Consider the following 24,635-nt stretch of genomic DNA (forward strand, 5'->3'; position numbering starts at 1 on the left):
GTGAAAACTGACCTTACCCCACCCCAGCATGAGCTCTTTTGTGCAACAACATGAATTCCCCAGGGTCTCTGGTCTCCTGCAGGTGGAATCTCAGTTTCCAGATACAGGATCTTCTGAGTCCTCAGGCATGAGGTGCCCAGCTCTGGAGAGGGAGTAAACCAGTATAAACCATATTGAGGGACTAAAACCATGGGGTGGCTGCAAGAGGTTGCCACATACATTGACTTTCTCAGATCTTTTAAGATGAAGGAACCCAGGCCCAGGCATAAAGAAAAAGTAGGCCCCCATCTTCCTCCTGCTTGGGCCCCAGGCTACCCTTTTCCATGCAGGGCTATAAGTGGCTTAGGGGCCTGAGGACCAGCAGAAGGCAGTGAAAGGGGAACTTGATCAACTGGTGCAGCTGCTGCTATAGCAGCCAGAGCCAAAGGAGGTCACTATTGATCCCAATACACTTAATTCTTCCTGCTGAAGCAAACTTGGGCAGGGTTGGCTAGAAGAGCTGCGAGGGAAGGGGCAGGGATTGTGCTGGAGGCTGGGATGTAGCCAGTCACTTTCTCTCTCAGGGCCTCTGTTTCTCCAAATGTAAAATGAGGGCGCACGGTGTTAACACTCCACTTCCAGCAAGGCTGTCGAGGCTGCAAGATCACCGCTGGATAGGGGTGGGAAGTGGAGGGTGACCCTCAGATTATAGGAACCAGGGAGAACAGCTCTGTGCAATGTCCAACGACGGCAGGAGAACACTGCATTTGGGAACCCCTGAGAACTAGCGGTAACCCTCCCTCCCCCCCAAGGGACCCCGAAGTCCAGATTCCCAGCCCCAAGTCTTCCCGTTACCCGATTACCGGGACCGGACGCGAGGTCCAGGCCCGGCCCTTCGAAGAGATTCCTGGGAGAAGGGACCAGGTTGTCGCCACTGCCCCAGCGTCGGGGAGGAAAGAGGCGGAGCCTCTTGGTGCCATCTCTGGGCCGCCCAGGACCGCGTGGGCCAGACCCGCAACCCTAGCCCTCTCGGGTCTGGAAACCTCAAAGGCGCAAGCCGCCAGCGCCTCGGGCGCTCGCTGGTCCTGCCCCACCCCGGTCCCGCCCTCCGCCCGCGTCCCTCCCGTCCGCCTCTGGCCGGAAGCCCCCTCCCCCTCTCTCCGCCCTGTCCCCCGCACCCTCTGTCCCCTCCCAGTCCTCTCCCTCAGCGGGTCGGGGAAACCTCTTTCCGCCCTGTCCCTCCCCCTTCCTCCGTTCCGGCTCCTCCGTCCAGTCCCCTAACCCAAGCCCGGCCCCGCCCAGGCTCCGCCCCCAGCCCCGGCCCCGCCCCCCCGTTTCCCGCCGGGGCCCGGGCCTCCCAGCCCCGCTATTTCTTTCCCCGGGCCCCGCCCCTTGGCCCCCGGAAGCTTCTCCCCGCCCCCAACCCCGCCCCCCCGAAGTTTCTTGGGCCCCCGGCGGCCCGCGGGACAGAACGCAGAGAGCCGCCGCCCGGCCGGGTGTGGATGGAGGTGGCGGAGCCCGCGCGGCGCGCGGAGTGAGCGGCGGAGCGGCGGGACTTCAGCGGACTCGCGATGGAGGAGGAGGTGAGGTCCAGGCCAGGCGGGGGGCGGGGGCTGGGGTCTTGAGCCCCTCACTTTTGTTGGGGTCGCAGGCTCAGGCCCTTGTTCCAACCAGCCCCTCTCCCGCCGGACTGCCGACACCCAACCGCTACCCCACCCCCATTCCTCCAGGCAGAGCCCAGGCAGATGGAACTGGGGCTAGGGTTCCGCGTCCCGCACTTCGCAGACCCACCCTCCTTCGTTATCTCCTGTCTTCTCTCACCAACTGTGGGCATCGCGGTGGTTACTGTTCCCATTGGATTGACAGAGAGACTAAGGCTCTGGTCAGTTAACGACTCGCTGAAAGTGGCTTGGGTTACTGGGCTTGAACGCGGTTACCGTTGACACCCCGTGCTGGCCAGGTCTGATCCTGAGGAGGTAGACCCAAGTGTGTGTGGGGGGAGTCTGTGGGTTTCGGAGTCCCTTTCTCAAGGAATCTTGAGGCCGTGACCGTGTCTGGTGGTGAAAACTGGAGTTGTGTTTTTCTCCTCTCTATAAGTCCCTGTGATCCTCTTTCCCCTACCCTCTCCCTTGCTCCGGAGTCACGCCCGAATAGGGGCTGATCCTGGCCCCTGCCTTCCCCACCTCCCTGGGAGGGCCAACTCCCTGGCGGAGCTGGGAGACTGGACCAGCAGTGCCCCTTGAGCTTCCCTCTTCCCCCTCAGGACCCTATTGGTCTGGAGTAGGGTCAGGCACTCAGTGACCCCTACCCTTGACTTGCAGATTCAGTTCTCCCAGCAGCCCCATCATGGAAGCACACAGTGAGCACTTAATGTATACCTGTGGAATGAATAAATTAGAGCCAGGATCTGCTGAGTCTCAAGGACTTTGCTTCTTGTCCCTTGAGGGAGGTCTCAGCTTTTGCCCCTCCCAGCCCAAGGGAAGGGGAGATGTCTGTTGCGGTGGGTGGAGAGGAAAGATGAACCCTTCACTCTTGGGGCAACCCTGGCCAGCTGGGGAGTCCTTGGTGGACCAGGCTGTCTGTGTTCCCTTCAGTGTCCAGCTCCCTACTTCCCGGGGCCACTGTCTGTCAGGGCCAGGCCCTGCATTTCTGTGGGATGGTAGATAAGTCACTTCCCCTCTCAGCCTGCATTTCCTCTTCTATAAAATATAGGGCTTGGCCTTCTCCCCAGGTCTTGTGTGATTGTGTCCCCTTCTCTCAGAGTGGGTGGAAGTAGGGGGCAAAGTCAGGCCACTGATTTGCTGTGGTTTCTTGCTGACAGGGGTGGGGCTGCCCTCCCCCACTCTAGGCCCCTGCTGTGAGGGTTGGACTGTCCGGTTGTGGCCCCTCCCCTTCTCCCAGAGGATGTGGGACAGGATTACTCCATCTCCTGATCTGCTCTGGCCCCCAATTAAGGGAAGTTCTCCTGGGGCCTCCTGGGCCGATGGTTTGTCTCGTGGCCAGCCCAGCCCAGCCCAGCCCTGTGCTCCGTCTGGTTCTGAGTTGCTAGGATTGCCACTTAAACTGACTCCCATTTGCCAAGAGCTCCCCACATACCTGAGCCATCTAAGGTCTTGCCCACCTCCTCCTCACACAGCCAGGGGCTCCCTATCTCCTTCCTGCCCTTAGGCATCCCTAATTCTTTTCCTCCCATTTCTTCTAATCACTTTTCTTTTCTGTAGGTCTCAGTGCCCATCTTTGTTTCTCTAAAACACCTCTTAGATCATAGTCACCTGCTTTGCCCCATGACCTCAGGCTGACCTCATCCCCTCACATGGCTGTTTTTTAGCCCTCCCCCTAGCTTAGAGCTTTCTCCCTGTGCCCCAACTACCCTGGTGCCAAGCCCCCTCAGCTTCCGTGGCCTCCTCTGCAATAGCTTGGTAGTCCTCCTCAGTCTGAGGCTTAGTGAAGAAGTTTAGGTCTGGGCACTGGGCATTTGTCCACTTGAGTTCTCAGGGCCTCAGTTTCCCCATCCATAAAATGAGGGAGGTGGGCAATCCACAAATGTGATTGATATACATGCAAAAGCTGTGAAAGCTGCAAATATCGTGGGATATTGTTGCTGCCACTGGAGTAAGGTTAAAAACCCCAAACCTAGGCTTTCTTTCCTGTCTCTGCCCTGGGGTCCTGCCCCCCCCCGCTTCCCTCTCATAGTCATGCTTTTCCCTGGCTCAGCCTCTAGGGTCTCCAGGCTGCCCATTTGCCCATATCCATCTAGACAGAGGCAGGGCAGTGTCCTGTCCCAGTCCTGGTTTTGTGACCTTGAGCTAATCTCTTGCCCTTTCTGGGCTGTACTTTCTCATTCAATAGTGAAGGGGTCTCAAAGACCCTACATGTCCTTCCTTCTCCTCTGGGCCAAGGTGTGTGTCTCTTTCCTTTCTCACTCTCCTACTAAAACCTTAGCTTCTCCAAGGGCTTCCCAAACTAACTCCAAGCCCTTACCCCACCAGAGAGCTAGGGCTGAGGTTTCCCTCTGGGTAGGTCCTGTGTTCTCCCAAAAGGCTGGGGCCCTCGAAAGCAGGGGATGCCCTCCCCACCTCCACACTGAAGACTCCTTGTGCAGGGTCTATGTTGCCTTCATCAGATCGGAAGTTCCCTCTGGGCAGAGCCTGTGTGTGCTTCCTCTCTGGTTACCCTATCCCAGCCTCTGACACGGTGGGTTCTTAGAAGAGTTTGGTCAGCATATAGTTGTGTTTAATCCAAGGGCAAAGGTGATAAGCTCCCTGTGATGGGAGGTGCCATCAAGGTTTCTTCTGCTCGTTTCTGTCTCTCTATCATGGCCTGTGTTGTGGCTTTCCACCTGTTCCCTTCTGTGCACAGGGTTAGGATGACCTGGCATCTTTTTCTTTTCTTAAAGGAATGACCCAGAGATTCCCCCCACCTCAGGCAAAGGGGAGTCAGGCTGGTGCTCAGGGGTGCCTCAGGAGCTGCTCACAGTGGGCAGGGAAGGGTCTGAGTGAGGATGGGTAGGAAGAGAGAGGGCGAAACAGGAAGAACAGCGGTCAGCTGGTCAATAAGAGGAGAGGAGGCCGAGAAACTGGGCTGAGCAAGACAAAACCTCCCCTGTGAGCCCTGCCAAGGGGAGGGGCCACTTATTAAAACTTACCGGGGCATAGCCAGGCCCCTTGGTAGGAGTGTCTGAGGGGCACGGAGAGGGGCAGAGTGGAGGGTGGCAGGCAAGCAGGACTCTGGCCTCCAGCCAGGCCTCCCTTTTGGGAGGCTGTTGCTGAGGCTGATTCCTGACAAGAAGACCCTTCCCTGGGCTTTGGTTCATGCCCCCTCCAGCCCCTCAATTGTCACTCTCCCCATCCCCAAAGTAACTTCTCTCCTCAATTCCATCCTGTTCCCACCCATCCCTGAAGGCCCTGGACTTGCTTCTTTAGCTCACTCAGTCATGGTGTTCACTGGGCACTGTTCTCCTGCTACACCCCGAGAGGACAGCGGTTAAGGCACAAGCTTCCAGTCTTGCCCCTCGGGAGCTTCCAGCTGACAGGAAGTTTTCACATGTCACAGTGGGTGAGGCAGGCAGAGGAGGTCACAAAGGGAGAGAGTTTAGAAAGGGGTGTGCGATCCCATGGGGTGGTGTGTGGGCCCCTGAAAAGCAGGAGGCAAGCTTGGAGCTCAGCAGTGGGAGACGGGGCAGCAGCTTCACGTTCTGCAGTCCCTACTGCTTTGAGAGAGACCGAGAGTCTGCAGGCCTAGGAGGTGGCCAACAGTACTGTAGTTGCTGATGGAGAGGTGTGAAGTGTGGGATGGGGTTTCCCATCTCCCACTTCTCTTCTAGCCCTGGGCCCAGGCCAGCCTTTAGGACTCACTGAGGGGGATGAGGCCCCTGCTGGTCATGTAGCTAATGGGTGCTGAACACAGGGTCTCTGGTGCTGGGGGTGGTGCATGATGGGATGTGAAAGGGTCGAAGGGTGCTGAAGTCCCCTCTTTCCCTGGTCAGGGTGGCTCATAACTGGCCCATAGGCAAGTCTCCCACTTCCTCATTCCTCCATCCAGGAAGACCCTTTGGGACCATCTCACTTCCCCATTCTTCCTGCCTTCTACAAGTTAGGGAGAGGTGATGAGGGGCACCCCACATTCCTGGGGCTTCTGGGGTACTGAAGCCCAGCAGCTAAGCCAAGAAAGGCCTTCTCCTAAATTCTGAACCAGGCCTGGGGAAAGGGTCCCTGAGAGCCAGAGGGAATGCCAGTGACAACAACAGTGACAATGATAGCCACCAATTCCTAAGTTTAGTGTGTTCTAGGCACTGCTTTATATGCCGTGTCTTTATTCAACATTTATTGAGCACCTACTGTATGCCAGATGCTGTCTAGGCCCTGGGGCCTAGAAAGGAAAAATCCTTGCCCCCGTGGAGTTAAAATCCTTGCAACTTCTGGTATATCTCCATTTCTTAGATGAAGAAACTAAGGCTTAGAGAGATTAAGTGGCTTGCCTCCGGTCTGTGTGACTTGGGCTTCAAAGCTGACTCTCAACCACGAGAGTGTGCAGTTCAGAGGGGCGAGGCCACAGTGAGAACCAGGCTGGGGCTCCCCTGCCAGGATAGAGAGCAAGGAGGCAGTGCCCTGCCCAGCCCCTGACAGCTCACCACACTTCTACCCAGGCTTGTCCTTCCAAAGGCAGCTGTGGCCACAGGGTATCCCTGGGGAGAGGCGTGCTCCTTTTAACTGGGGCCCCTTTTTTGAACTTTATGTAAATTATAAAGTAGTCAAAATTAGTCAGTGCAATTTCCTTCTAGCATCCACTAGATTTGACATGCTCTTGACCTCCCCTCTTCTACCCTCCCCTTCACACTCACTGCTGTGGGCACCAGTCACTGAAGCAAAGTGGTTAGTAAATTGGTGTATTTTTATTTTCCTTTCACAGATATCTCTTGAACATCCATTATGTGTAAAGGAACAGTGCTAGGTTCTGGGGACCAGAGGTAAATACGACCCCATCTGATAGGCATGTACCTGACAGCCAGCTACCTAAGCAGATAATCGAGGCCACGAGATGGCAGCGGCTGTTCTAGAGGCTCCAGGGTGGCTGCCTATGTCCGAGAAGAGGACTCAAGTTTACCTCTTGTACCAGCCTGTGGTTAAGGCAGAATCCTTGGAGCCCTTACCAGGTGGATGGCCATCCCCAAGTCCTGGCCTGTGGTGGTGCTAAGAGCAGAGGACGTCCTGCTTTGGGGCAGGAAACGGGCTGCAGAATGGGTTCTCTTGAAGGGCAGCGGGGGAGAGTCAGATGACCACCACCTGCCTGCTTCCTCCCATCCTTCTGCTCCTGCCTGAATGTCCTCTCCGCTGGGATGCCTTCCTGGGCCACCCAGACCTCAGCCAGGTCCCCCACTGTCGTCTCTCACTCCCCTCTTCTTCCCGCCCCCTTCACTGTTCCCTTCATAGTGTTTCATGCTTATTAATGTATTTGTGTCTGGTGTTTGTTCAGCTCCTCCTTCCCTGCATTGCCGGCTCTGTGAGGACAGAGATGCATTATTTTTATTCTTCTCTGCTTACTCCAGCACCCGTGACATTGTAGGTACTCAGTGTAGTGTTTGTTGACTGGTTGAATGAATCCATGAGAGGCAGAGTGGCGGAGCTGGAAGAACATGGGGTCAGGGACCTGGTTTGAATTCTGGGCTTGTCCCTCCCACTGTGTGACTCTGGCAAGTCATCTCCTCTCTGAGCTTCAGTTTGCCTGGACCCTGTGGATAACGATGCTACCACCTCAGAGAGTAGTTATATGTGTTAAGTGGGATGATGTGTGTAAAACATAATCTGGTGGCTCAGTATTGAGGGGCCTATTGTTATTATTGTTGCTATTATTATTGTTGTTGCTATTATTCCTGTTTTGTTTTGTTTTTTTAAGATTTTATTTATTTGAGAGAGCACGCATAAGCAGGGGGAGGGGCAGAGGGAGAGAGAGAAGCAGGCTCCCCACTGAGCAGGGAGCCCGACACGGGGCTCGATCCCAGGACCCTGGGATCATGACCCGAGCCGAAGGCAGACGCTTAACCAACTGAGCCACCCATTCGCCCCTATTCCTGTTCTTTCTGACATTGGATTAAGGATATCTGCCTTGGGGGTTGTGGGGAAGCTCATGTGGGAGGATATGAGGAGGTACCCAATAGAGGGACACATCCCTCGTGCAGCCATTGGACAGTGTGGCCCCATGGCAGCAGCCCTCATGGCATGTCCTGGTGCTATCTTACAGGGTGTGAAGGAAGGGGGCGAGAAACCTCGGGGAGCACGGAGGGCAGACAAAGCTGGCTGGATCAAGAAGAGCAGTGGTGGCCTCCTGGGGCTTTGGAAAGACCGGTATCTGCTCCTCTGCCAGGCCCAGCTGCTGGTCTACGAGAACGAGGTAAAGACGCACCTGGCCCTGAGGTTGGGGGTGCTGGGGGCGGGGGCAAAGGGATGGCAGCCCAGGCCAGCAAGAGGATCCCAGAACTGGCGCAGGAACACCTGCTCCACTCTTGACATGCTGTGTAACTGGATTTGGTTTGAGACCTGACTCCTTGGGCGAGTGCCTGATCTTCTCTGGGTCTTCGTGGTGTGGGGACAATACCTCTAGGTGCAAGTCTAGGGCTCCTGGATGAGGGGCTCTTTGAAGTGTATGTGCATAGGGACGTGTGTGTCTCCTCAGTGTACACTTATACTGTAACTCCTTGTCATTGGGCTAGATGCCATATAAGTGAATGTTCCAGAAAGCTAAAGCTTATTCCATTCAGCAATGAGAATAGAAATATTTTGTGCTCATGCTTGTTTGGGGTTTTCCATTTCTCTTGTATGAGGCTCGTTAGTAGTCCCATGAGAGTGTCATCATGTCCCAGAGGAAGATACTGAGGCCCTAGGGGGCCAATGACTGGTCGGCATCTCAGTGAATGGCGGAGTTGGGACCCAGACCAAATCCAGAGCTCTTTCCACCCATAGATTCTGGCAGGTAAACTCTAAAAACTTATTTTTGGTGGAAATCCACTAAAATATGTTGAATATTCTCTACCTTCTTCAACAGAAGGTGTTGGGACTAAAAGTGAGTCTTTCTGTGGTGGCTCTGAGTCACCTCTTATCAGACTCTTCCATCCTGCCAGACTGTACTTTTCAGCTTCTCTTTTTGCTTTAACATCAAGCGCCAGTTGCCACTTCTGCTGTCCGCGTGCCTCTCATAATCCTCACAGCTGCCCACTTCAGGCTTGCGCCTCTTTTCATTTCAGCAGGCTAGGAACTTGGACAACCAAGGATGTTAAGATTGTGTGTTAAGTAAGAGTTGATAAAGCTCTGGGGGAAGATCTGAGGAGAAGAGGTGGCTTTTACTTGTAGCTGCCGTTTGTGTTCTGGGATTAAGGCCACCAGAAGGCCCGTCCATGGAAAATGGGCTCTCACTGCGTGCCTTTGACAGATGGAATACATGGGGCAGAACTGGCCTGGAGGCAGAAGAAGAGGGATCCTGCCTGTTCCCCACCATCCTTTCTCAGCATCCCTCAGGTTATCTTGGCAAATTCATAACTGTCCCAGGCCAAGAAAGGTTGGGCACCAGATCTGACTGTTTAGCGGAACTGCCTTTGTGAAGCACCTTGCCTTTCCTGCCCGAGTCCCCAGGCTCATGGAGTCGGGGTGTCAGAGAAGCAGCTGGAGGAAGACAAGGGAGTGAAATATGCAGACAGCCCCCCAGATGTTCCTTACTGCTGCTGTCACCAAATTAGGATGTGCTGTAGGGCAGCAGGGGGATATTTTTATAAATAAAGGCAGTTGTCACAGCTTCCTTCGGTCCCAGCTGCCATAGGAGTTGAATGACAAGCCTCCAAGCTGTCAGCCTGTCAGGCACTACCAGACTTGTCCTGGGTGCTCTCTCCACATCTGGCCACAACTGGGAAGCAGGAAGGATTTCACATCCCACAAACATGAAACATACAAATCAGGCTTTTAAAAAAAGTCACTATTAAAAACCTCCGTGCAGTTTCAAGAACTTCGCACTTGGGGGTAGGGAAGGTTGGCCCAGGAGCAGGAATTGAGAAATGCTTATGAGTTCAATTCCTCTTTCTGATGTCGGGAACTAGGCGAGTGCAAATGGCTCTTGGCTGTTTCTTTGCTGTCAGTGAGGCTGACATTCGAAAAATGCTGCCCCCGCCCAGTGCCTGCTGGTTTATCCATTTTTCTGAGCTGCAGAAGGGCCAGATGATTCAGCGTTTCGGGTGGAGAGGAGACCCAGGTCAGGCAACCCTGGGGAGAGCTGTGTGGTGGGGATGGACTGACTTTTTGTTCCCAGATGGAGGAGAGTGTGTTTGGGCCAGTAGTTGTCCAGTTGAGGGAGGCCTGCGCACATGGGGCAGGTGAGCTGCTGTCTCTGGAACTGGGCATCCTTCCCCAGGCAGCTTCCTTTCTCTGGTTGCAGGTAGGAGGGGACCTTCTGGAGTTTCACCCTGGGTCAGGCATTCAGTCCAGCAAACTAGTCCTATGTGTGTCCCTCTTGAGGGCTGCCTTTCGGTAGGGCACTGTAGGGGGAACCAGACAAATATGCAGCACAGGGTAGAGAGAGATGCCTAGCAGGGAGTCAGGACTGTTCTTCCCCATGGCTGGGTGCCCCTAGCACCTTGTACGGTGCGTGTGCCTGGCAGGTGCTCTGTGAATGGGGGACCTCAGAGGAGCGAGAGAGCACCAAGGCTCAGGCTTGGGGGTGTGGCAGGGGAGCTTCCTGGAGCAGGTGGGTCTAACTAGCCCTTGTTGAATGTGTGTGGAGTGGAGGAACTTGGAAAGATTGGAGACTAGGGGTTGGAAAGAGATGCTTGGAAGCAAAAATTGGAAAAGACATTTTAACTGAACCTGGATGGGAAAGATCAGGCCACCCTTGCCATCTTTCCCCAGACGGCCCAAACAGAGAGCAGGTCAGTGGTTACTGCCCTTTGCTATTACAGTCATCTCCTTTGAAAAATACAGACGCCTGGGCTCCATTCCTCACAGGTCCTGATGAAACTGGTCTGAGATGTTGCCTGGGCATTGGGGTTTTTAAAGCTCCCAGGTGCTATCATGGTTGAGAAGCTCTGGTGTAGAGCAGAGGTTTTCAAACTTTTGCATACATCAGAATCACCTGAAGTGCTTGTTAATCATCAGACTGTTAGGCCCATTCTCCTACGGTTATGATTCAGTGGGGATGGGATCTGAGAACTTGCATTTCTAACAAGTTCTCAGGTGATGTTGCTGCTGCTGGCCCAGGTACCACACTTGGAGGACCACTGAGACAGAGTGTGACCTGTTGCTAAGGCATTGATCACCAAGCCTCTGACTGTGGCTGGAAGGAGTGTGGTGTGCTAGAAAGAGCTCTGGCCTGGGAGGCAGGAAGTAGCTTTGCATTTGGCCCTGCCCCTTACATTTGTGTCTGTGCCCCTTGGGCAAATCAGTTCGCCTCAGGCCTCATTCTCTTCCTGTATACTGTGAGGCAAATACTGGGGCTCTAAGCTTTCAGGATGATTTAGAGGGTCAGGAGAATCAGAGAAGCAAAAGTGCTTGCTAAGTGTCAGGGGTTCTTAACATATGCAGATTATCATGGAGGGAAATCAGGGCATTTCCTCTGCAAACATTGAGTCACTGCCTCTCAGATATTCCACCAAAAACTGCAGAGCACCTAGGCGTCCCTGGTGGGTTCTCTTGCTGGCTCTCTGAGTGAGGTCTAAGAGCAAGCATGTCCTTAACTTGTTGGCCAGCCTATAGGGCAGCTCTCGCCTCCAACCCCCACCCCCCCCAGGGCTTGCTTCTTCGTCCCTGGATACTCAAGGGTGAGAATGCAGCACACTGAGAAGTTGTTCCAGCTGGGACTCCCTTGGAAGAGGAAGGAATTGACCACTCCTGAGTGGGGAGCTTGTCCCAGGCAGCTTGCTGGAAAGGCAGCTGGTGGGTAGAGCCCACATGGAGAAAATACTCCAGTGCCAGGGCTGGTGGGCAGAAAGGCAGCCCAGCCAGTGTCCAGGGGTGGCCTAGAAAAGGCTGGCCTCTGTCTTCTTAGTGACAAGGCCTCAGGGTGGCAGGTTAGTGGGGGGATCGCTTTTGAAGGAATTCTTGCCCTCTCCATTGTGCAGGCCATGGAAAGTGGCCTTTCCACCTAGCCAGGGGTCAGCGGAGGAAGATGCCAAGTGGGGAAGTCAGTTCAGGATCATTGTGGTAAAGGTAGGGCATGCAGCCCAAATGTGCCTACTTCACACTTCCCTCTGTGGCTCTGCCTGGAAAGCCTTTTCTTTTTTTTTCTCTCATTTTGTGACATCCTGCTCCCTCTTCTAGACTGCCTCTTCCACAAATCTCTGAGCAGGCTCTGGGCCTGCATGGACCCTCAGGTACCCTTTCCTAAGTCTCTCCAGCTTCTGCTGTTTCCTCCTTTGGCCTTAGGCATTTGAGTTGGCCCTGCTACCCACCTCCGGGCTGGGTGCCCCATTTCTCATGTGGATGCTGAGCCTTGAAGGCATCCTTCCAGTCAGCATGGACTGAACACTATCTACTTGCTGGTGTCCGAATACCACATCTTGGTGATTGATTGGCAGCCCAAGGTTGCCTTCTGACCGAGTGATGCCCTCACTGACTGAGATCAGGGTCTGAGGTGGGACCTGGGTGTTTGAGGATCTGGATGTGTCTGGCTCTCACCAATTCATGTCCCCTCTATCTCCCTCCCCAGGACGAGCAGAAGTGTGTGGAGACAGTGGAGCTGGGCAGCTATGAGAAGTGCCAGGACCTTCGTGCCCTCCTCAAGCGGAAACACCGATTTATCCTACAGCGATCCCCAGGGAACAAGGTAGGGCTATGCCCACTGCTGCCTGACCTCCCTCCAGGCCTGGGTTAGTTTGGGAAGATCACCCCCGGAAGGCTCTCAAAGGCAGGCTGGGCCCCTGGATATAGCCTCTGGAGGATCTCTGGAGTGTGGCTGAGGCTCAGACCCAGGGGCTGCCACAGGTTGGACCTTTTACGCATTTTGACCTGGAGTCTCCCCAGCCCCTGGTTGATGCATTTAGGGCTCTGCTGAGAGGTCTGGCCCCCTCTCCCCTTCCAGGCTCTGGGGCCTCCTTCCCAGGCTGTAGTTAGAGGTGGGGCCCTTGGCCTGCCCCTACACCCTGGACACATGAGGCGCAGGGCTGAGACAGAAAAGCTGGGAATGAGGCCTTCAGCTTGCCAGGCCTGCAGTACCCTGATGTTGTCTGGGGCGGAGGAAGGCTGTGACCTCCACTTCATCTCAGGCCTTTGTGGGTGGGCCACCCCTCCTGCCTCCATCCTGGACTCAGTGCTCAGAGACCTGCAGCCCCCCACCTTTCCTCCCTTTGCACTTTCCCTTTCTTGGATGAAGCTGGAGAGGGTCTCTTGCCTGGGAGGTTCTTCGCCTGGGACACGCTGTGCGTGCAGATGAGGTTTGCTGTGTGCACCACATTTCTCTGGTAGGGAGTCTGGCTGGGTGCTGATGAATGGTATGGTTTCACAGATGTCAGGAGGGAGTTCCGATTTGAGATGGGCGTGTACAGCACCTCTCCAGCTCGCGCCCATCTGCAGCTGGGCCACGCCTCACTCCAGCCCCTGCACGTCACGCGGAGCCTCTCAGAGTGAGGCTGAGTCACAGAGGCTGGGGCTTGGGGAGCATCTGGTCTGGGCCTGCTGGAGGCCATTCTGTTCTCCCCTAGCTTTAAGGGTCAGGAGCCTAAATCCTCTGATCCCCAGGGCTCTGGGCTCTGCAGGAGGCTGTGATGTGTAACTCACTAACCCTTTGTCCAACTTCGCAGTGGGTGGGGCACAGAGGCAACTGTGGAACTCTCGGAATTGGGGGATGAGTCCAGGTTTATGGTGCTGTGACAGTTCATGGGGCTGGACCCAGGTTTCACTTGACATCTGCTGCTTAGGGCTCTTAGGAAGAGGAGAGCCATATTTTGGTCTTTCAGTCCCGTCAGCCCCCTCCCTGTTCTGGAGACCTACTTTTCTCTCTGAGCAGTCATTGTCGTGTGTGTGTGAATGAGTGACATGCAGAGCACATTATGTGTGGAGGTCTGGCATGTGTGTGTGTGTACCGCTTTATATGCAGGTGAGTGTTCACCTGACCATGGGTCTGTCTGGGGCTTTGTGTGTCTCTGAGTAAACTTATGTGGATGTGGGGGGATAGGGCCATGCTTCTCTGTCCTCTGTCAGTGCTGTTCTGTGGGCCTTTCCCCAGCTCTGACAATCAGCTGATGGTGTGCTTAGGCGGGTCAGGCCCAGCTCAGGGGGGGCCATCACCTTCAGAGAGGCCTGTTTGTGCAGCTGCATTCTTAGCTGCTTTGGCCAACACCCTCTCTTCCATCCCTCAGTCCTGCCAAGAGTTCAGGTTGGCTCTGGGTGACTCTGGGAACAGGATGATAAGTCGGGGAGATGGGGCTACGGAGCAAGTATTGGGGGCTGCAAGATGGTGGGAGGAAAACACATCCGGTTCCACTCCCCCTGACTCTCACCACCTGAGGAACTCATACAGAGAGCGGGGCTCTCCAGAAGTCAGATAGTGAACCACCCAGAGCACCATGTCCCTCTCGTCCTCTCACCCTCCTTTCCTATCGCCCTGGGTGTTCCCCATCCTCAGTGAGGCCACCAGCCGGCCAGGAGGTCACATGACCCTGGCTGTCTGGTCCTGAGGCCGCCTTTTTTTCCCCCCTCTAATCAAATAAACAAAGACTCCAGTGTCTTGCATGTCCCTCTCCCCCTGCCTCCCATCCCCACGCCCTTGCCATGAGGTCACAGGCGGACACTGCCAGGAAGCAGGGTGGCCTAGCTGGGCCTTGCTGCCCTGCTGGTCTCGGCCAGCTTGGCCCGTTCCTCTTTCCTGCTGCCTCTCTCCCCCTCCCATTTTTTCCTCCCTGCCATTTTGTCCTCCCCGCTTTCCCAGGTCATGTGGGCCTATTCTGTGGCCAGTCCTGTTAGCTGTGAAACTCCTAGCAGTGCCTGTGCCCCTGGGGCTTCTTGGAAGGGCTTGAGAGAGACCTGTGCGGCCTGTGGCTCTTCAGGACACAGGGCCAGGAGTGGGGCAAGAGGAACAACTTCTTGGTATTCCACTTGTCCCCATTCTGATCCCCCTTGCGGGACGCCTGGCTCATTCAGCCAGGATAACAAGGTTGCTTAGAGTGGGGCTGGGTCCCATTTAACCATGTATTTGCTCTCCCAGTGAATCCCTTTGGCTAGTATGTAGGTCTTCCTGAGGGCTCCTCCCTCACAGGGAGCAGAAGAGAACAGAAGTTGATCCCCCTCCAACCCCCGAGCCTGCCTCAGGTGGGCTGGCCCGTGGGGAAAGACTGCAGCTTGGGTTGGGCACAGTGGTTCTGATCTTGTCCCATTGAGGCCCCGAGTAGTGCATAGGCCTGTGCATTGTGGACTGGTGGGAATAGAACTCTTTGAGCTTGACTCCCAGGCCAGTGCTCTTTCTCTGCCCTGCTCTTGCTCCACCTGCGGCTGAGTTCAAGTATATGCCTCTGCAGCTCTCCGGCATGCTAAATCCTGCACTAAGCAGGGGCCCCACCATCTCGGGGCCTGTGAGAAGGAGGAGCAGCTGGGCTCCAAGGGGCTGGCCCTGGGCCGCCTTTCTGGCAGCCCCTGTCACAGGGTTGGGTGGGCCCTTGCAGAGCCTGGATGTAGCTGCTGTCCCTCCCTGACCCCCTGCAGCCCTGATGGCTGGGCTAAGAGGCAGTTGCCAAGGTGCCCTGGGGTTTCTGACTTAACTGCAGATCTGCTGCCAGGATTGAATTTACCCTGGTCATGCAAATGAGCATTTGGCTGTGCCTGGCATGGGGAGGTGGGTGGGACCCAGGGCTCTGTATGAGGAGAAGGAGGCGGCAGCCAGGAGGAAGTTATATAACGAGGATGCTGCAGGGGCCAGGCGGACTGTGGTGTTACATAACATAGAGGGTGGCAGGAGGGAAGGCACTGTCTAACACCAGGGTGGGGGATGGGCAGGCTGGCGACCCGCCTGACCAAGAACTGGGGCATCTTGAGGTCAGAGTGGGCAGTGGCCCAAAAACGGGGCAAGGGAAGGAACTGTGGGCCAATTCATTCATTTATTGGCTCATTCATTCAATAACTATTTACTGAATACCTACTGTGTGCAGGACCCTGGCTTTAGTCGTGTTTAATTCCCTCAGCATTGCTTTGGGGTAGGCATGATCCCTTTATCCAGATGAGGAAACTGGGACTGTTTTGTCAGAAGGAAGGCAGCAGTGATAATTCCTGTTACTGAGCACTCACTCTGTGCCCAGCTCCAGATTCAACACTTTAGATACATATTTGATCTACACAGCTCCATGAGGCAGGTTGTGGTGGTCTTGACCTTTTACAGATGAGGGAACTGAGACTCAAGGTCAGCCAGCTGTAAGCAGTGTTCTGTCCAATTCAGAGGCCCTACTGCTATGATACCCACTGTGTAAAATGGCCCCTCAGTTTGTGTGGCCTTGCTACTTCTACCATTTCCTGTCTGACCTTGGAGCCTGACAGGGAGGGGTCTCTCTAAGCTGCCCTTTAATTCTTTTTTTTTTTTTTTCAAGATTTAAATTTTTATTTTTACGTAATCTCTACACCCAACGTGGGGCTCAGACTCACAACCCTGAGGGACACCTGGGTGGCTCAGTCGTTAAGCGTCTGTCTTCGGCTCAGGTCATGATCCCACGGGCCTGGGATCGAGTCCCGCATCGGGCTCCCCCTCTGCATGCCACTCCCCCGGCTTGTGTGCGTTCACTCTTTCTGTCTCTCTGACAAATAAATAAAATCTTAAAAACAAACAAACAAACAAAAAAACACCTCACAACCCTGAGATCAAGAGTCTTACGCTCCACCCACTGAGCCAGCCAGGTGCCCCTCTCTGATTCTCATGTACGAGCTGGGAGCTCCTGCCTGAGATGAGAGGGACCCCTGGGGTGGGGTGGGGTGTAGAATCAGGAGTCTTGGGATTACTTTAGGTCACCTTGGCCAAGTCCCATCCCATCTGTGAGCCTCTGTTTCCTCATCTGTACGATGAGGGGGTTGGAATTGACTCCCAGGTCCCTTTCTCATGTATAGTCTATGATTCAAGGCCAGAAAGGAGACCCTGGGACTTTTTCACTTGGCCAGGGCTGAGTGGGGGGCCCCTGGAGAGCTGCATGTGGCCCTGGTTCAGGGGGTCTTCACCGATGGACAGCTGTCACACCTGTCACCTCTGTCACTGTACTCAGCCTGGTGTGGATGTACACTGGGATAACTCCACTTTATGGAGAAAACAGGCAGCTGTCTGGGGAAGCCAAATGGAGTAAGACCAGATCTTGGCTCTTTCCACAGGGCAAGGTGGATTCTAATCCAGATCTCGGGCCGCATCATGCTGAGAGCCGGCCCCTTCTCTGCTGGATCTGTCCCCTCCCCTCCCCCGAAGCCCGTGTCAGATCTGTTGTGGGGGTCATTTCAGTTTGCTCCTGGCCAGCTGTGCCAGGGCAGACTTTGTGATCTGGGATGGGAAGCTTCCTTAAGACCCCAAATGTGAATTCTGTTAAACATCCACCCTATCCATGTCCCCTGCAGGTCAGCGACATCAAATTTCAAGCAACCAGTGGAGAGGAGAAGGAATCCTGGATCAAAGCCCTCAATGAAGGGATCAACCGAGGCAAGAATAAGGCTTTCGATGAGGTACGATGCAGTCCTGTGGATGGATCTGTGTCCCCTTTCCCACCATGTGTGATCTCAGAGAGGATCCCCTGCCCCACCTCAGACAACCCCTTGATTATGTCACTGCTACAAACACTGGGACATCTACTATTGTTAGTAATATTCATAGCAACCCTCAGAGTAGGTGGTAGTGTATCCATTTTAAGGATGAAGAAACTGAGGTGTCAGTAAATTAATTTGTTTTAAATTAAAAAGTAAGTGATAGAGTAGAATTTAACTAGTGGCAGCCATGCAACCTTTCCAACCCAGCCTCAGCTGAAAACAGCCAGTGGGCCCAGGCCAGAGAGGTCTGGGGGGCCGAGCTGAGAGCTTTCAGTCAAGTCCAGGCCAGGCTGGCTCTGGCCTTGGGCCTCCCCATCTGTTGGCAATGACCAGCCAGCCCCCTGTACTATATAGTATGACCTGTGGCAACAATGGCTGTGATCAGGCTTGCAGTAGGCAGGGTATCCCATGGGCCCAGATCTCCTAGGGAGGATTTATCTTTGACATCATGGATTCATAGCTATTTGGGTTAAAATGGACCTGGGGGCCACCTAAACTGACCCCTTGGATTGCAGAAGACTAAGACCTGAGGGAAGGAATCTTCCCAAGTAAGTCCCTCTTAACACCCAGGTCTCCTGACTCACAGCCATGACTCCTGTGTCATGTTTTATGAGACTTGCGTTATGCTCAGCCCTTTATTAGCTGGAGAAAATATCCCCATTTCATGGGTGAGGGGTGATGGGACATATCATGGGTGTTGGAGGCCACAGAAATGTGGGCTGGCTGTCAGCCCAGTCTTGGTGGAGCAGTCAGGAACAGGGACTGTTGAACCTCGCCCCTGCCCCCATCCAGGGTGGGTCTGACCTTGAGCCTGACCTGAGGGTTAAAGAGTCTTAGCTACATTCCCCATCAAAGACAGGCTGCACTGGGGTTCAGAGTCTTATTTACTTTGGCTTCCCAGGTACTCCATCTTTCCTTACCATCAGAGAGGATATGCCCTCCTCTAGACACCCTGGCCCAAAGGGGCAGAGGCCCTGCTCTTTCCTGGGCTTTTTTCTTTTCCAAGGGATCTGGGAGAGTGACTGGGGCCATTTTCTGGAAGCCAGGCACCAGGGGATCATGGGCTGCCTTCTCCCTGCTCCCCCAGCTAAGCATAACAGCAGCCTCAGGGCTGCTTATATATATTTGCAGTAGACTGAAGGGTGAGGGCTGGTAGCCCATATCCAGGCAGGAAGACTGAGGCAGAGAGGGATGACAAAGGCAGTGTAGGGACAGGGAGAAAAGCAGAAGTCCAGACACAGGGAGATGCCTCAAAGAGAGGGCCAGTGGTAGGGCCCTGCCCCTTTACAGGGAAGATGTAGGTGTAGACCCTGCCTCTGAGTCGGGTTAATGCCTGGGCATTTCTTCCTTTCCCTGGTGGGCACTGACCTTGTTCCTTCTTCCCAGGTGAAAGTGGACAAGAGCTGTGCCCTAGAGCATGTGACACGGGACCGGGTGCGTGGGGGCCAGCGGCGCCGGCCACCTACAAGAGTCCACCTGAAGGAGGTAAGACTTTGCCCCCTGGCTTAGACAGGTAGGAGGTCATTTGAGCCTGGGATCCTAGCTCGTTAGGGTGGCAGCCAAGCTTGGGGCCATCTTTTTCTTGAGGACTCTTGGAGTTGGGGCTTCCTGAGTGGTATGCAGCGTGTCTGTGTGTGGAAGCTCGTGTGTTATATGTGCTCAGGGGGGGTGGGGGATATGCCTGCTTTGCTTGTTGAGTCTGCACACTGGCCTTATCCAGAGTCGGTACCTCAGGGAAACTGAGACTCTGAGGCTAGTCCCTGCCTCTCAGAACTCAGCTTCCACCTAGAGAAAAGACCTGTCCGCAGACTGCTCCAAGCAGAGTTGTATCTAACTTCTGTACAGAGGAGGGCTCTGAGAGGCCGGGCAGGAGAGACTGTGGAGGGCCCATTGGCATTTGAACCAACCCTTGAAGGATGGGAAGGGTTTCAGTTGGCAGACTTGATGTGAGGGAGGCCCTGGCCGAGGGAATGATTTGAGCTGAGACAGGAGAGTTTTGGAGTGTACCAAGTCCCTTTGATGGGGAGATGGGTCTAGGAAGGTTTGTTGATGGGAAGAAATTGTGGAGGCCTTGATTGTTGGAGCTGGGAACAATGCATGGGAGGGTGTGTTCCAGAGGTCAGTTGAGGCCCAGGGTATGGTGGGTTGGGTTAAGGGAGGGAAAGGCAAGGAGCTAAGAAGAGGGAGGAGGTGGGCCCTCCAGACTCCAGGAGGGGATGAAAAGGGAGGGGACAATGGGAGAGACACTCGGAAGCAAGAGCCATTTGGGCTTGCCACTGAATACGGTGCTAGGGGAAGCCTTCCAGACAGAGGGGAGGGTGGTCCAGATATAGACCCAAGCCTGCCGACTGGGTGAATGGAGGCCCTGGGGACAGGGAATTTGGGAGAAGTTATGGGCAGGGTGAGGGGTAAGGGAGGAGCCCTTTTTCAGACCAGTGTTGCTGATGGGGGTGGATGTTGGCGGGGAAAGATTTTGGAGGCTAGGAAAGAATCTTAGCAAATGCTACATTTGGGGAGTGGGGGTCGGGCAGTAGAGAGCCAAGGAAGAGGAAGCCAAAGAGGCAAATGGCACATCTGGAGAGAGAGAAGGGCACAGGATGTGGGGGTTATCAGCCAGGTTGGCAGCCACAAGTCACAAAGGCAGGACTGGGGAAAGGGGCAGGTGGTGACATTTACTGCATAAATTTTCTCAGAGAAGGAGTTGGCTTAGGTTTGTCAAGGGGTACAGAGCTGGGGTTGCCAGAGGGAAGGGGACCATGGTAGGGAAGAGGGAGAAGAGAAGGGGCCAAGGTCACTGGAGAGTTTGTTTTTGAAATGAGACAGCCTGTTCATGCCTGTCAGCCGAGGGAATAAAGCCTGCAGAAGGAAAGACTGACGTGGCCAGAGAGAAAGGGAATGCCTGAGGGGAGGGTTAGGTGTTGGGGGAGGGCTGGCCTTGGAGGGAGAGACCCCCTGAGAAGAATTCAGGGAGGCACTCATGTCCCAGTGACCGAGTGAGTGTATGTGTTGGCCAGATACCTGTGTGCATGGTAAAAGGGAGTGGGGATCCCAGCCAAGACGCCTACCATGAGGGACCTTGGGAGAGGCCTCCTGCCCAGCCCTGCTCCAGGGCCTCTGAGGCTCCCTGGGAGGGTCTCCATCACTATGGGGCTGCTGGGTGTCCCTGTGGGTCCCTAGGGCCAGGTGGGGGGGCAGCTGCCTACTTGGTGGCTGTCCTCCTCTGGCGGTCAGCTGTGGTCTGGGGCCACATCTAACAGCATGAGGAGAGGAGGCACTGGCTGCTGAGCAGCTGGACAGGCAAAGGCCGCAGAGATCTGGGCTGGAGGGCTGGGTGTGAGGCTGGCACATCAGACAGCAGTCTCCAGGGAGGGGAAGCAGAAGTGAGTGGGCTCGAGACAACTCGGGAGACCATGCTTGAGTCCTGGTCCCATTGCCCCGCTGAGTGGGTGGTTGCACAGATGGGATCCTCCCAAGGCCAGACAGCCAGAAAGGGGTCAGAAACAGGGCTGGAACCATGTCCTCTGCTGCCCAGGCCAGTATAGTTGCCACTAAAAAGCAGTCTCTTTCACAGGCTGGGGGGCACCAAGAGGACTAGGCTCTGACTTCCTGGCCTGTGATTCCAAAACAGGGAGTTCTGTGGGAATGAGGGAGAGGAGAGGATTCATCAGAGTATCATTTTAGCTTCTAATCATGTGGCCTTGGAAGCCAGGGCAGAGAGTGGGGGGCTGGGGGCCTGGACAGCCTGGATGGGAAGGCTTGAGTACCCTTATGGGTGGGCACATCTGACCCAAATGCCAGTCATCCAAGATAACGCCCATATACTGTCCCCTACCAGGTAGCCAATGCAGCTTCTGATGGGCTTTTGCGCCTCGACCTCGAAGTTCCAGATAGCGGGCCACCGGTGTTTGCCCCCAGCAATGATATCAGTGCAGCCCAGCCCCGGGAGACACTCAAGCCCCCTATGCCTCCTACCAAGCCTTCCCCAGCGCCTGAGACGACCAGCCTTGGTGACAGCGTGGAGACCCCTGCTGGGGAGGGAACCCTAGCCCCTATCTCAGCAAGGTCTGAGCCCCACCCTGGGAGCCGAGAGGACTCAGAGACTCCAGTGCAGGAGGACAGTGGCTCTGAGCAGCCCTCCAACAGGGTCCTGCCTGACAAACTGAAAGTGAGCTGGGAGAACGCCAACCCCAAGGATCCCCCTGACTTTGAGAGTACAGAACTCCAGGTGCCCCGCTCTGAGACTCCTGAGGCTCTGCCCAAGGAGGGTGGGAAGCCCCCTACACCCCCACCCAAGATCTTATCAGAGAAACTGAGAACCTCCATGAGTGGAATGGGGACTTCTGGGCCAGCCCAGAGTCCTGAGACCTCTGAGACCTCTGCCCCAGATCCAGCAGAGATCTCAGTGAATGGCATGGATGACAGTCCCGAGCCCATCCAGCCACCCCAGGCCTCGGGCATCCCAGAAACTCCCCCAGAGGATGCAACAACATCCACAGCACTGCCCCGCTGGGACCTGCCATCTCATTTCCATCCCCGCTGCTCCTCCCTGGGGGACCTGCTTGGGGAAGGCCCCCGGCGTCCACGGCAGCCTGGAGAACGGCTGTATCGGGCCCAGCTGGAGGTGAAGGTGGCCTCAGAACAGACAGAGAAACTGTTGAACAAGGTGCTGGACAGTGAGCCGGCCCCTGTAAGTGCTGAGACACTGCTCAGCCAGGCTGTGGAGCAGCTGAGGCAGGCCACCCAAGTCCTACAGGAAATCAGAGATCTGGAAGAGCTGAGCCAGGAATCACCTGGGCTACAGGAGAAGCGGAAGGAGCTGGTGACCCTCTACAGGAGAAGTGCACCCTAGGGTCTGCCAGGCCAGGGCATGGTCCCTCCTAGACCGCCCAGTCCATCATTGCCCAACCCTGCCAAGAAACATGCTTCTGCTCAGGCTGCAGAAGGGCCATCAGGCATGTTGTGGGTATGGCCAGGACCTGCAGAGATTCCTGGCATCCTTTCCGCCCTGCCCTGGCCAGTGCAGCCATGTGCCACCCAAGGCCACTATTTGGCTATCTGGCCCAGGCTCTGGGCTTTGGACTTGGGCTGGGAGCACACACTTGGTTGCTTGCATGGTTGTTCTGAACTGCCCCAGGGCTTTAGCACGGCACTTGGGGTTTCTGGGGGTGACATCATCTCTGCTTCCCACCCCCAGTAGTTTACATTCCTGACTTCTGAATAGAGCACAGCTGAGCCCCCCCCGCCCCCACCGCAGCTCCCACATCCAGATGTTCCCGGGCAGAGAGCCTTATGGCAGAGGCAGCTCCGAGCCATAACCAACCCTCCCCACCCACCTACTGCAAGTAGCTGCCAAGGCCTTGGGTCTAAGCTCTAGATTCTCCCCGTAGCTGAGTGAGACCTGGAATCCAGCTAGGGCCTGTGCAGGCAGGTGGGAGGCAGCTGTGTGAGAAAGCCATTGGATGTGTGGCTCTCTCTGGGGCTGTTTCCTATTCTGCAGGCCTTCCCCTCTGGTGAGCTGTGATTGGAGGACTCCAGGTTGGAGGAGGAACTCGAAGGGTCTCCTAGTCTAGTCTCTACCCCTGGACCAGCCTGTGTCCAGCCTTGCACATTTCCTGTAGGGGTGAGCCCGAGAATGGCTCTGATATCAATATCAGAAAATCCTGTATATACTTCATTATAAATCAACCTTCAGAAGAGAAGCCACCTCAACTTCTGTGCCTCCCCAGATGGGATTTATATCTGGGTCTCTGGTTCCTCCTCAACCCAAACAAATCCAATATCCCAATCGTTTGTTCGAATGCCGATGGGGGTATGTTGGGCCTGAAATAACTTCCCTTTTCCTTGTTCCCCACCCCCCCACCCCTCTGGCTCAGGCCTCAGAGGGACTGCCCCTCTGAACTTCCTAGCAGGAGGGGCATTTTCTTCTGTCCCTTTCCTGGTCCATGCTTGCAGCCTGGGCCTCTCCATCCCATCCCCCTCCCCCAATCCCCCCACAGTTGTCCCTGACTCTGGGAACACATCCAGTCTCCGTCTAGGTGCAGAGCCCCCTGAGGGCCACAGCCACTCTCCCTGGGGCCTGTAGGAGTGGGAGCAGCTTCTGACAGGTCTGCTCAGGGGGTTTCTGCATGTGCACTTTTATTTACTGAACGAGGAGAAGGGAGGGTCACAGCTGCATGCCCGGGCCTTTCTGTCCACTGCCCCATCACCAGTCGTGCCCACTGAGACCTGCCAGTGCAGGTCAATGTCTTCTTTACTGTACTTCTACTTTATTCTTGAGGGTAGTGGCCAGGGATCAAGAGGGGCAGATGTCTACTCTGCAGCCTGTCCCGGGCAGGGTGGAGGTGAACAGCAATGTCCTGACTCATGAGCCCCCACTGGCCTCCTCAAACTACACTCCATGGACAAAACTAGGTTCCCATGCCACAGTCTGCCTGTCCATCTGCCTTCAGTATGAGAGCGAGGACGTCATCGGCTGCCCACATCATATGGCCCCCTGCAGGTTTCTCTTGGGGAGCAGCTTTCCCCCACCAGCAGCCTGGGCTGGCTGGGGCTTTAGCCAAGTCACCTGTTTCCAGGGACTAGAGCCTCAGTTTCCTCCTCTGATAAATGACCAGATTGAGCAAGTAGCTCTGGGGCCATCTCAGTGATCTAATGTCATTGGTCCCTCTGGGCTCCCCATGCCGTGGTGGCCTGGGCCCCAAGGGGAAAGCTAGCTTCAACGGGAGGGGTAGAAGGATGGGGAATATGCAGGGGATGCCTTGCCTGCCTCCTTGAGGAGGATGGCATTCCATGTCTTCTGTCATGAAGCGCCTTTCTTGAAGTTTGGCAATAAATCCCTTTTTATGGAACTTCTCTGCCGCAAGCCTGTTTGTTGGTGTGGGGACGAGCTCCAGGGCTGGCCTCAAGGAAGCAGAGGGTAGGCCGTCGTTGGTCAGTGGCATCACTGGTCCTTCAAGCTTCATTCTAGGGCTCCCCTCCCATAGGCTGGGTCCCATCTTTGCTAAACTCAGCTAGGCCCTCCAGTTTTACCCCCTCCCCACCCCTGCCTACATTGTTTCTACAGGCTGGGAGCTAAGTGTCATAAGGAACAATGCTTTTCAATTTTTAGAGATTATTTGGAACAGAAAAGTTGCAAGAATAAGAACAGTACAAAGAATACCTACGTGTTCTTTATCAGATTGACCCACTGGTTTATCTTCTGAGTGCTATCTTTAACAAATGTAATTTTTTTCTGAATCATTGAGGAATTCATTTTCATGGTCCCTTATCCCTAAATACTTCACTGAGCATTTCCTAAGAGTAAGTATATTCTTTCATGTAACCATAATACAGTTATCAACTTCAGAAAATTTAACACTGGTATACTTATTATTGCTCTTACTCCAGTTTTGTCATTTGACTCAATAATCTCATATTTTTCCTTCG

The 24,635-nt window shown here is 55.0% G+C and overlaps 2 protein-coding genes across 3 annotated transcripts in view; both read left to right on the plus strand.

Annotated features, from left to right (window-relative positions):
• Nucleotides 1–24,635, plus strand: part of LOC102731775 (estrogen receptor-like) — a 464,527-nt gene that overhangs the window by 436,996 nt on the left and 2,896 nt on the right. The window lies entirely within an intron of this gene.
• PLEKHO2 (pleckstrin homology domain containing O2) lies at nt 1,409–24,058 on the plus strand. Of its 2 annotated transcripts, XM_006734857.3 has the most exons (6): nt 1,409–1,562; nt 7,717–7,866; nt 12,160–12,276; nt 17,025–17,129; nt 18,597–18,695; nt 21,046–24,058. In XM_006734857.3, exons 1-6 carry the CDS (start codon nt 1,551–1,553, stop codon nt 22,057–22,059), a joined length of 1,497 nt encoding a protein of 498 aa, XP_006734920.1. In that variant the 5' UTR covers nt 1,409–1,550; the 3' UTR covers nt 22,060–24,058. The 2 variants fall into 2 exon arrangements, with proteins under 2 accessions (XP_006734920.1, XP_081685687.1); XM_081829561.1 differs by lacking the exon at nt 7,717–7,866 and having other exon boundaries at nt 1,442–1,562.

Source organism: Leptonychotes weddellii, chromosome 9 (genome assembly GCF_054177405.1).
Source record: "Leptonychotes weddellii isolate Sample4059 chromosome 9, ASM5417740v2, whole genome shotgun sequence".
Classification (NCBI taxonomy): domain Eukaryota; kingdom Metazoa; phylum Chordata; class Mammalia; order Carnivora; family Phocidae; genus Leptonychotes; species Leptonychotes weddellii.

Coding starts and splice junctions, on each gene's coding strand:
- PLEKHO2 (XM_006734857.3), top strand. Junction 12,277..17,024: donor AGCGATCCCCAGGGAACAAG/GTAGGGCTATGC, acceptor TGTCCCCTGCAG/GTCAGCGACATCAAATTTCA. Junction 18,696..21,045: donor CAAGAGTCCACCTGAAGGAG/GTAAGACTTTGC, acceptor GTCCCCTACCAG/GTAGCCAATGCAGCTTCTGA.